At 41.9% G+C, this 13,231-nt stretch overlaps 1 protein-coding gene across 4 annotated transcripts in view; it reads left to right on the forward strand.

The window, feature by feature from the left end:
- LOC106647968 (uncharacterized) overlaps window positions 1-11,402 on the forward strand; it is a 30,276-nt gene extending 18,874 nt beyond the window's left edge. For 2 of the 4 annotated variants that reach the window (XM_089590325.1, XM_089590326.1), the window contains exons 4-5: window positions 10,976-11,080; window positions 11,168-11,402. In XM_089590325.1, coding sequence (XP_089446451.1) covers window positions 10,976-11,080; window positions 11,168-11,287 — 225 coding nt within the window. In that variant the 3' untranslated portion in view covers window positions 11,288-11,402. Of the gene's footprint in view, window positions 1-10,975 lie in introns of all 4 variants that reach the window. The other 2 variants (XM_089590323.1, XM_089590324.1) reach the window with 1 other exon arrangement.
- Window positions 11,403-13,231: the final 1,829 nt, after the last annotated feature.

The following is a 13,231-nucleotide window of genomic DNA, read 5'->3' on the forward strand; positions in this document are numbered from 1 at the left end:
TGCTATACTCTCGAACGGACAGCCTCAGCGGGGAAGTTGAGAAAAAAAAAATAATAATAATAATGCTACGCTCGCGTGTAGCCGTCGTTTTTCCTTTGCGTGATGCCACAACAAAACGCGAGATATGCGCGTAAATCAGATATGCTCCTTTTTACTCCGACACCTCGTAAGTATAAGTATATTCATGTATTTACGGACACAATAATAAAATGCCCTCGACTTTGCTCAGACGATGTTCTCGATAATTTGCTCATTACGTGTACACTTCAACTTTGCAACTGTCGTTTATCACTATTATTATTATTATTATTATTATTATTATTCTTGTTATTATCACTCAGAGACAAGTTGAAATCGCAAAGGAATTAACGTGGCTCCATGGAAAACGTTATGGCTGTTTAATTCCAAGCGCGACGTGTATATGTGAAAATACAATAATTTAACTCGTGCGAATGCGAGGCATTTTAGATGTATATAATTTGACGTTTATAACCGTTTTCGTCGAACGTTTTGCGCAACGCGCTTGAAATACACGCACACATATACGTATTGCATTCCCGTGCCCGGTTGTCTCCGCCGCGGGGGGATTACCATAAAATTCGAATAAACCGCCTCCTCTCCGTCTCATCGGCGAAAGGTCGCTCGTTTAGGCGTATCTTTAAAATCAACGGAATACCCGCAACCGCAACTTTGATGCTACGAACGATACAGTCGCGTACACCTTTTTTGTCGGATTTTGAAGTTATTTTTTTTTCATTTTTTATTTTTTATTTTTTTTCGTTTTATTAACATCAAGAGAAAGCCATGGCTTAGACCTTCCACTCGAATCTTGGTCGGCTTATTTTTGATTTATTTATTTTTAGTCACAAAGTTAAAATAATAAACTTCATTGGCAAGACAAGTAATTATACGAAAGAATGATTTTTTTTCTTTTCTCCGTATAGTTTTTGAAGGTTGCGGCATCATCACAATAACTCGTATGATTTATCACACCTTTCGTTACCGTCAACCTTGACAACTCATTTGGAATCATTATACATCAATGAAAAACGTACTAATACGTTCACCACAATTTTACAAAATCCTTTTTTTTTGTTCTTCTCAAAGGACGTTTCTTCCAGTACGAATAATAAAAACATTTTAATGTAGATCTTCGAACGACACGTACAAAAATTACGCTCAACTTACACCACCATTATAATACCAATGGTCGTATATGCTCTGTAAATACACAAGAATTTATATTTACAATATATATATGCAATAATGTATTATATACCCTGCACGTTTTAGTTACTCTCGACAGATTTTACCTCCAAGTTTTTGGATAGTATAATTTTTGTGAAGAGAAAAACCCACCTTATCGTTATTTGCTTCACTGTAGATCCGGAAATAAATTCTCCTGGCAGTGCTCACTATAGTGCCTGTGTACTGTATGCGTATAAACATCACTCGGGGCGGAGCTCGTGATCGTTACACCGCTCGATGGGAGCGAGTGAGGGGGGGGGGGGTGGGGGTTTACTGTATGTATAACGTATTATCCGCGCGTCGAATCGCAATGAATTAAGGTTAACGTCACCGGCGCGAGGCAGTACGAGTAATAACGAAAATAATGGGCCAGAAGCAGCGACGAAAGCGCAATAACAGTTGGGCGCGATGTTACAACAATGCGATGGTGCAGTGATAGGGCGCGCGAGGAGCTCGACTATTATTTTTTTTTTTTTTTTTCCGGCTCTGCTCCAACGTGTGGGTGCAGGGACGGTTATTGCCGTTGGGATGCTGGGACGGTGCGCGAGTTATCGCGACGATGGATATTAGTTTACATCTTGGTAGTGTCAGAATAAGAAGTAACGAGGGAGCGATTGATGGACACTCGGAGAGTTTAATGAGCGGTTGTTCTCTGGTGTTCATTTGCACGCGTAATTAGCCGTACTCCATCTGCGATTGAAACAATTTTTTTTCTCCGATTTTTTGCTGCAGAGTTTGTTGTTGACTAATAATGGCAAAAGTTAATCATACAGGAATTCACGCAACAACAAACTCATTACCACAGCGATGGATTTATTTATGGGTGTTTGGTTTGGTCGAGTCACGTCGATAATAGTTTTTTTTTTTTTTTTTTTTTAATTCTTGTTTCTCATTGAAGTTACATCGTCGTCCGAGAGAAAAAAAGGTGATGTATTTTATTTTTCAAGATGAAAAAGATACTTATGGCATATACAATTTGAAGTTGGAAAAGTATAAGTGTATTGTTAAAACGTAAAGGAAAATTAATTTTGTTTTTTTTTCTTGATGCCAATCATAAGCGATGAGTCTAATGGTTATACTGTATACAAGCAAACCAATACACGACGCGTTTGTCAAGAATTCAACAATTCATGCTCTTACATGATATTCGTCTGTATAAAATTGAATTAGTACAGTCTCAGATATTGGCACATTTTTTCAACTTGAAACGAAAAAAATAGTACAACTTCTTTGACAAAAAAAAAGATACTTATTAACTTTTTCCACTACTGAACAATTTGAAGAGTCAAAAAGTATGAAATTGCTCTTAGAGTTGGCAAGCAAATAGAGTTATTCGTCATTGCAGCGAATTCGACCGACATTTCTCGTAAGCTTCATCAGTTTTTGATATCCCGTACCACATATATGACGTTTAAATTGTTGAAAAACACACACCACTGAAATGCATATTCGTACACGTATTTTTAATTTATACGTACTATATTTTCCGCGCAAAAATTACTGCAATAAACTGTACGCCAGATACACGCACGTCGCGCCTCATTATATGCGCATGGAGACGCGGTTTGCATACTCAATGTTGTGCGAGCCGTTTCGTGCGCCTCTCACCATCAGTATAAGTATGGGACAAAAATAATGTATGCACTTGCAACTTAGGTAATAAAAGCGCATGCGCTCTGTCGTCGCGTCCAGTCTCTGACTTGGAGGTGTGCACCAAAAGTATTATACAAGTTCTCCATGCTCGTTTGATCGCATGGACGTTTTATGCCTCCATTTGCACTTTTCTGCAACTGATGCTTCCTATATCAAGTCTATCAATAGCTCTTGATCGTTTTTTTTTTTTTTGTTTTTTTTTTAATTTATAGGTATGTACATATATATAGCTTGCATAATATGACTGATAATTCACGACGTCTCGGTCTTATTGCGTTATTAATGAAAAAAAAAAAAAATGTGAATCAACAAGTAGCACCTGATATTTTTTTTAAATTATTTTTCAAACTACCTCGCGATTGATTTATGATTTGCGTTCAAAGTCAAAAAACAGTTTATTTTTATTTTTATTACGGCTATACCGGGGATTAATAATCAATGTTATTTATGGAGTTTGGAGGGAAAAAGGGGAACAGCAGTTGTAATTCGATCCGCGCGATTGTCCATCCGAAAAGTCGTAAAAATCAATAATATATTCATATGTATAAAATATACACAATGGGTTTGGGGCTTGGCTAAAGAGAAGATAATAAACACTCGATTATTAGCACCGTGGCATTGAGCAAAAAAAAAAAAAAAAAATTAATTCACATTTTACGCACGTAAAACCAATAATATTATTGACTGTTGAATAAAAATCTGCGGTAATTCGTAATTAAAAGAAAAGAAAAAAGAAATAGCCATTAAGAATATCCATTACTCTTATGCGTACGTATCGTATCACATGGTTTAATAAACGTATGCTGTGCTGTATATATAATACATTTATGAGGTGGCGCGAATTAGATTTTCATTCCACGTTCGCTAACTATAAATGAGCGACACGTGCGTGCAAACGTACACACTTGCCATACCCCGCACACGACGACAATTACAAACTATCAGCTACAACCAGCGATACAATCTTATTGTGAGTACGCACTTGGGGTATACTACTCACAAGTTCATCTTCGGTTACATATTTTTCAATATGTAAATATTTCATCGTGAAATCTGTTTTGAACGTATATCTTCATTGCGAATTGCAATCAAAGTGCAATTAAATGTTTAGTAACGTACGATTTTTAGTTGTAGCAATTCTAATGCTAAGTTGGTAGCTACACCATCATTCCTATCGTACCATATTGATTAACCGATTTAAAAAAAATAAATAAAACAAGTAAAAGATTGATTCTCTGGAAAAAAAGTAAACATGAACCGTGCACCTGGATCGAAAAAGTAAATTTAAATAACAATTGTAAAGAAAAAAAAAGGAAAAAAAATCGCAATGATAGTTTGAACGTGCAAACGAGCGAAAAAGAGATTCACCGCGCACACGGCACATGGTCCATACACACACGGCAAAGCAAAGGTGTACATATGTATATATAAAAAACTGACGCGAGAAAAAACCCGGGAGCCATTGCACAACACACGTCAAAGGGGGATATCGAAAAATAATATGACCCCCGGTTTATTTAGCCCCAGCGTGCGCCGCTGTATCTGTATCGCTCGGGCGCGCGCACACGGGAGATTAAAAATAATGTTTCGAGCGTGACCGGCTCACAACGAGGGGATTATACGTATACATACATGTACACGCATACAGCTAAGCTCGCGCGCGAGTGACAGAAACGGATTTTCCGTGTACGCGCCGAAGGGGTGGGAACAAATAAAGCGCCACCCGTGAATCTCGTTTCTTTTTATTTTCACAACTCGAGGGAAAAAAAAAGAGATGGTCGTGTGGGTGTTTGCCTCCGCGATATTACACTCGGCTGTATTTTTTTCCATCCCTCGATCGGCCCGACGCACACATGACAAGCGACAATTGTAAAAACGAGTATGGAGCCCGTATTTTTTTACGCCATAGGGGATGTATCCTTCGTTTTTTTATTATTATTATTACTATGATTCCGTTTTTTTTTTATTTGCTATGCGTATTGGTTTTTTAGATGGGCACGAGGGGTTTGTTCTCGATCTGGACGAGTTATTAGCTCGCGAGTTATTTGTCCTCTCGGGGATCGGATGAACAAATCAAAATATTTTCACGCGAGCAGCGTAGGCTGAAACGATTTTTCGTTCAATGGTCTTGCAACGGGGAACGGCGCCTATACGGACTGTTAATCCATTTTTTTGCACCAAACGCGTGTTTATACAACGTTCGTAACGGTGGTAAAAAAAAAGAAAAAAAAAAAAATACTTTTCGCGTAGGCGATATTACACGCGCTACAACTGCCGTAGTAGTAATATCGTATCCCCGGCCTGACAATTTTAAACGTTACCAGCGTGTAATTTGATTTTATTAGATTTGCGCTCGGGTGCGTGTTTTTTTTTTTCAATTTGCCGCTATTTCAGAACGAGTTTGCGGCTCCAGCCAGCTGTGACGTCCCGGTGCACATATAGGCGGGGATCGGTAATGAGCCTAATCTCGAAATCTAGTTACAACGCTTTTATCGATCTCGATTTCGCGCAGTACGGAGGATCAATGGAAGAACCCTGCACGAGTTTAAAAAAAAATTCTTTATTAGATGTGGCTCGTGAATAATTAAAAAAATCGGGCAATTAGAACGACAGCTGTTATTACCCGTATCGTGTCCGATCCGCGCGGAATGAGCTTAAAGCAAAGCGATCGAGTGTAATCGTTGCCGATCGGTATAAATCGGTTCGCGCGCGTGTCCGGAGCAATTGAGATCAGAGCGCGCGTTTCTCAAGAGCTCATTGGGCTTTCAATCAGCATACATCGATTTAGATTAATTAGAAAAGTACCGCGAGACACGGGGTTTTGCAACGAATTAATATCACAGCCGTGCGGAAATCGGTTTCGCAAAATTCACGTGTGGCTGCATGTCGACTCTCTGTAATAGACCGATATTTTTGCGTATGAGTACAGTTATATGAGAGGCATGTAATGGCAGGTGTAAATTTTGCACGATCTTCCTCGCGCCAAGTCAAGTTACCGATCACACATCACGCAAACATGTAAGATTCAATGTTTAAGGACAATAAGGCATCTGATGTGCCGCGTGCCCGCATAGACATGAGATCGTTGCTGTGTGCAATGCTGGACACTAGCAAATTGAGATTATTAACGAGGTGTGTTGTATTTGTTGTATACCCGTAAATTTGAGCCTCGTTTCCGCGGTGCTTCCTTTTCCCTTTGCACGACGAAATTAGTGGTAGTTTTAAATATAAATCAGCATTTCCTTATATGCTATAATTAAAGTGTATTTATATACATAAGATCCGTATATATACATTTACACCGATATAACGTGGCTGCGCAAACTCGTCAATTTTCACGCTCGGCTCTCCATGAAAAAGTCAACACGCACACATGAAAATACACCACCGATCATCTTCTCCATAAACATATGTATATATTTTTTTTTTTTTTTTTTTTTTTTTTTATATTATAGTGCTCTACGTCCGGCTCCTTTAATAAGGGCACTACTGAGGGCACTTAGCACTTTGGAGAAGGAAGGGAAGAGGGATAGGAGGCCTCCCATTACTGGGAGGGAGGTAGGGGGAAATTAGGCAATTATGCTGCGAGGAGGTCGCCTAAACCCTCCTCGAGGAGCATTGCGTGGTGAAAAAGCACATGTGAGACTCACAGAGGTACTTGCCCGAAAGTCGCACTGGCCGGGAATTGAACCACGGTCTCCCGCGTGCCAATCCACGACCCAGCTGACCGAGCCACCGCGCGCTCCATATGTATATATATATAATCAAAGTAAACTCGGTGGGTCGCGCGTACCTGTACTTACGTGTATCGAAATGGAAAACGACAGGCGAGCGCATACCAAAGTGTGTATATATGTATGCGAAAAAAAAAAAGAAAGAAAAAAGAAGGGATGGGGGGAGGACAGGAGACGAGCGAAATATCGCGAGTGTCGATCGCACAGGTGAGATAATGAGCTCCGAGGCCCCTCCGAGCCGGCAGCTATATACCTGTGTGCAACCCCTTCCTCTTTGCTCTTTGATTCAATCGTATAACAATCCAGTCCCTCGTGAGTTTGTGTGTGCCTTCACCATCAGCTTCGTATGCGCTCATGTATATACGCTTACCATACGCGCACGCGGGCGATATGTATCGAAGAGGACGACGACGACAAAGAAGAGGAAGAACCTGACTCCCTTTTATACATATATATATGCGTATACGTACGACATGCGTACGTGTATGTAATAGATCGGAAGATCGGCGCGTTCCTCCTCCCCTTTTCCTCCTCGCCCCTGCACGAGAGAGGAGTGACACTTTATATGTGTGCGCCACGTATAGCGTCGAACACCGAGTCGCGACAGCACACCGGAGAGAAAAGGCGGATGATAATTGAAGGTACCTACTTATGTGCGTACACACACACGTATATAATATATACATGTGTGTGCAGGACGACGTTAAGGGGATACGCGTATGTACAATATATGTACGACAGAAATAAGCGTTGACAGCTCGGTGCGCCCTGTTGTATATTATGGGCGTACGCATATACGTATATGGTATATCGAGTTCGTTGTGCTCTTTACTTTTTTTTTTTTTTTTTTTTTGTTCGTGCACCTATATAATCATCGTATACAGTTTGCGTCGGGAGGGAAGAAAAAAAAATGAGATTCTTGCGAGCTGTAGAGTACTTGTTTCGCGCGATTTCGCGAAAAGCCGGTTAAAGAGGGCCATTAGAGGAGGCAAATTGTCCATGTATCGATTGATTGAAAATTACCCGCGCACATGCGATTGTGATCGGACGTAAAAATCCGTGCCTTTTTCTTGTATTTTCTCTTGTTTTGATTGTACACGAGCACATTGTGCACAGATAGCAATCAGCAACCGAAGCGAAGAAGAAGAAAAAAAAAAGGGGGATACACGCTAATTGCGCGGGTATCGAATTGCCGGTTAAAGAAGTACCTAATTTTCCGGACCGACTGCGAAATTACGAGTAATTTCTTCTTTTAAAACCCCCGGGGCTATCATCCAATTATCAAGGGACTTTGCCGAGTTTTCAGTGTACATACACTATGCGGATCTTGCTGCTGTTCATGTTGTTATACTGTTATACTGTGCTATCGGAACACGTATAAAATTATTACAATCAGCACATTACCGTGATTTTAGCCAGAAAAATATACTCATATCATCTTTGTACTTTAAAATATGTATTGAGGTTTTCGACGTGAAATAAAAATTTAACTTTTGGTGCAAATTTTCCTTTTTTTTTCCCGAGGGTTTTCTCAACACCGCATGTTTAAAGTTTTCTAGGACCGTATCTATAAGTATAGTTCTCGTAAAACCTATCATCTTTAACTAATGCCAAGTTACTTGGTGTTAAGATGCTCCTACTTGATTGCTGTCGCAGGTAATTTAGCGCACTGAAATACGTATATGTGTATGAAAAGTATAAAGATATGTGCACAATCGTGGAGGTGCATTTTATTGCATCAAACGTACAGGGAAACATTAAAAGAGCTCTTGTGCAACTTAATGGGGCAAAAAAATGGCCCGCATTATGTATATACCCCCTCTCGTTCTCTTTTGCTCTCCGATGGCGTGATGTACTTGCATGTACAAGCAGCAAAGTATCTCGAAATTATCGGTAATAAGTCCAGTTGCCCTCTTTCTTCCAGTATATTATGGTTTTTTTTTTTTTTTTTCCACGCGCTCCTGACTCGAGAGCACAAAGAACGAAAGGGTTCGAGGGGCACTGTTACGGTTTCTCAACAAAATACACGTACTATATCCGGCCACTTTTACTGCTATTCACGATATTTGGGAGAAACTTCAGCACCAAGTTAATGGTGAGCGCGATATTTTGGCCAGTTAACAAGTGAACAGCATTTGCTCATTGTACACGTTGTTGAAAAGTCGAGGTACACAACGCCACAATAATCGACGCTCTGTCGTCGAATCGTTCATTGTATCCTGCATTTTTATTTGATTTCCAACGTATAACAGATAAAAAAAATAACCGGGGGAGAAGAAAAATTGTATATAGACAAGTACGTGTACCTCGATCAAAAAATCCATAAGTCCAAAAACCCAGTGGCAACCCCCTGTTTTTTTTTCCCTCGCAATTCCCAAAACACCGTCCAAAGCCGCAAAAGCGTGGCGTAACAAAAATTTACGCGCTTCCAACTCAACGTCTCCCTCGGGGTGTGTCCTCGCCCTCTATTTTCCATAGGTCACGTACCCCAACCCCCGGCTCTCCCCAACCAATCCCGGATGCAGAGGCGCTCCGGTTGCCAGGGCGACCAGGGGGCTGGGGAGAGCAAAGGATACTCGTACCTATATATATGTATACGTGAAACAGCAGAGTAGAAGCTCTTACGTTTTTATACATACACACATACGCGTACTAACCCTAGGGTGCGATTACCAAATGGGGCTAAGCCCCACACCTCCCTCTCCTGGGCGATGAAGTCTGATAGGGGGAAACGAGGAGAAGAGGGGGGCTGTAACTCGATTACACGAGCTGGAATCTTGAGTCTCCCCCCCCCCGTGTGATGTTAACGCTCATCACATTCCCCTCTTTATACATGTACGGTATAAGTTAGGTTGAGGGGTGGGGGGGGGCTGTATTTTCGTCGCGAATATCTCTCCCTCTCGGGGGTCTCGCTCGTTTGCTACGCTCCGGCGAATGGATGATGGAAAAAAAAAAAAGAGAGTGGGGTTGGGTCGCAGCGTATACGCGGGCTCGCTTCTCTATTTGTTCGGTTAATCGCTCGCTAAGTGGCTACTGCTCGTTATATGTGTATACACATGTATCGGCGGACGAGAGGACGGGGCTTCATGCTCGATTATTGGCTCTCTCTCTCTCGTTCCTGCAGCACGCGTGTCTGTCTCCCTTCCCCTTCCACGGCGCGGACCCTCGGTTTTATCCCCCTTCTTCTTCTTCTTTTTCTTTTGATTCAAGGGTGCAGAGATACGAGAAAGGCCATGCGCTGTGACGCGCTAATATTTGATTTTACAGAAAAGAAAAGATGTACGGATCGTTAGCTCCTGTAATTTCTCGATGCGGGGCTCATTTTTGTATCCGTTTCCCCTCCTGGACTCCATTTCTTGGACGAATTTTGGGCTATTCGTAGATCATAATGATTGGGGAACGATAACGATTGGCATAAAAAATTCAAGATACGAAAATCCTTTTGCACGCACGATACCGTTCGAAACGGACAAAGTATAAACACGGTAACCGAAAAAGTCACCGGGGCGGTACATGCCAAAAGCAAACACTCCATGGAAGTATGGGGTACTCCGACAACAACCCAAGCCTCGTTACAGGGTTGCATATTCAGTTCCCCAAACAATAGCCGCCACCCAGTAAATAAGCGGGGTGTATGTATACAGTTGGTTAGTCAAACGGGAGAGGAGGTGGGGGGGGGCTGGGAATTAGCGCGCGCCATTTGCCCAAATGTACTTCCAGCCCCTGCAGCATCATCTCCGTGGCGGTGAGTCGTAGAGGGGTGGGAGAGATACCGGTTTCAGGGTGCGAGCGTCGACGGAGGGGCGAGAGAGCGGTAGTAAAGTAGTTGCCACTTAATTTGTCAGAGAGTCATAGGGGGGCGGAGGGGAGCCGGCTGTAGCGCGCGCGTGCGTTACTTTGGGGGGATCGATCGAGGTGACACATCTGGGGAGCACGACGTCGCTGTACGCTTGAAAGATGGCGACTGATGACACGCTTTATTTTATTTATTTTTTTTTTTTTGTTCATCCCAACGATCGTTGGATCACCTCTTGTATTTTTTTTAATGCACATATGCGCGCTCTTTGGACCGATTACAATACCTCGGGTCGGATGACTGCGAGCTTTTTCCTTTTTTTTCTTTTCATTCGTCCGAAAATTTGTCGTCGCATTGTGTTCTCACGCTCGCGACAGACTCTATTAAAAACGAGCCACTCAATACAGAAATACGCATCAGATGCTTTTCGATCGTTTTTTACGGTGTAAACTATATGTATACACATTATGTAAGAGAAAACGCACTGGCAAAGGAGATAAAAACAGTGAATCAAAGCATGATGGTTTCGTTTGTTCGTTTGCAGGTGAAAGTGTGGTTCCAAAACCGGCGGACGAAGCACAAGCGCATGCAGCAGGAGGAGGAGGCCAAGGCCCAGCAGCAATCGGGCGGCTCCAACAACAACAACAACAACAACAGCAGCGGCGGCGGCAGCGGAGGTGGCAACAATTCGAACAATGGCAGCGGTGGTGGTGGTGGTGGCGCGAACAACAACGTGAACAAAAACACTCACCACGTGAGCAAGTGGCAGCAGGAGACGGGAGACTACCATCACGAGGACGAGGACGAGCACATAGACATGGAGGCCGACGAGTGCTCGAGTGGCTCGGAGGCGTAGCTGGACGTCCTCTGCCTGGACTAAGAGGCTCTCTTATTTTCTTCTTTTTTTTTTCTCTTTTTTTTTGCGACTATTGTAAGCAAAAAAAAAAAAAGAACTGCTCCAATTGACTGTGAACGACGAGGGACGGGTGCTCTTTCTTCCTATTATTCCCGGTGAAAACGACGCTGCGCTCCGAAGCAGCAATCAGGATCGTATTTCGGGGCCATTCGCTTCGGGCCAAATGTCGTAGCGATCCTCTGGACAACTACAGTGACCGATGCGTGCAAGTGGTGTGTTCGGCTCGAGTTACCGTGTATATATTATGTATATCTGTATATGTGTGTATGTAAATGAATGCACGTATTGGCGTACGTACCTCGTAGGTATATCTATATGTATACAACGCATGGGGGTCTGGGGGACACTTGTCATTGTTGCGAGAAATGGTGTACATTGTTATTGTGATGATAGCGCTCGGGTGACTTTTGACGATACATATAGCTTGGCTATTCGTAAATTCGTATTTATACATGTATTCGTATTGTATTATCGTGCAAGTAAACATGTGCGCGCATCAGAGTGTGCTCTATGTGTGTACAGAGCGATTTGATGATCGTCAAGAGGCATCCGATCGTCCAACAAACCGAAGAAGAAGGACATGGCTGCATTAGCTGTTCGATCGATCCCTCCTATGTTGTATCAATCGTGTGTGTGTGACGAGTGCGATTCCTCCTTCCATGTATATATATATATATATATATATATATATATATATATATGTGTGTGTGTGTGTGTGTGTGTGTGTATGTTTGTATAGGTATACGTACCTCTTCCGGCCATTGAAACGAAAGGAGGATACGACCCCCATGGGTCCAGTTTGTGCAAGTACAGCCAAGGTGTGCAAATTTCGCCGGCACGATTTTTGGCACAATAGCCTCGACGTGAATTTTGTTTACGGACGGCCAAGCCCGTGGCGGGTGATTTGCGCAAAGAGGGGACGGAGCTATATATACATATATATGTATCGACTGCCATAAACGTTTACGCGAAATAATACGATGAATAAACAATGTATAGCGAGCGCGCGTGCCAAATTCAAGATTATCATCGTTGTGCGTAAACGGAAACGTCTTAGCGAGAGAGAGAGAGAGAGAAAAAAGTCGCGTTGTTCGGTGAGCCGAAGCAGCAACAGTATTTTCATTTTTTAATCTCGATCGATGTCAAATACTTGTACGGGCAAATTAAACTGAAATAACCGTAGTGGAATTATAATAATCATAATAATATTAATGATAATGATAACAATAACAATAATAATCGAATGAGTTACTTAAATTATTTAGCCGGTAAGATGCATTAGAAACTCCGTGGCGGCAGCTCATGTCACTTTATGCAAATGTGTGTGTGTGTGTGAGAGAGAGTGTGTGTAAGACAAAGGAAAAAAAAAAAAAATTTGGTGGCAAGAGACGCAGGCCGGAGTTTTTTTTTCCACGAGCGGCGTTGTAAATAGTAAGGCAAGTAAAGGTATTGTAAATAAGAAATTTTGTGATTTTACTCGTGACGTAAGACTCGTAGATCTGTATAAGGCGATGAAAAACGAAAGACGAAGAATAAGAGAAAAAAAAAAAAAAAAAGATTTAGTTCGTGTTCTAGCGACATTATAGCGAAAATAAATTATATCACAGATCCATTAAATACACCTGGCTATGCGTTCATTTATTTCGACCAACCCTTCATTCCTCCATCTATAAAATTTCACGTATATACAATGTATGCGTTGCAAAATGGAGCCATCAAAGTTTTCCGACATTGTACTATTTCTTGTCTATCTCGCGCGCGTGCCTTTGAATTTAAAACTTTTACCCCGCACGGGCAATATGGTGTACATATACATGATCGAACACCGAGAGAGAGGGGGAAAAAAAAACGAGTTTTCGAGGAGAGGAAAAAAAAAAAAAATGT

This window comes from Copidosoma floridanum, unplaced genomic scaffold, assembly GCF_036245765.1.
Source record: "Copidosoma floridanum isolate Cflo_tuat_1 unplaced genomic scaffold, Cflo_Japanese_pri ptg000012l, whole genome shotgun sequence".
Taxonomy (NCBI): domain Eukaryota; kingdom Metazoa; phylum Arthropoda; class Insecta; order Hymenoptera; family Encyrtidae; genus Copidosoma; species Copidosoma floridanum.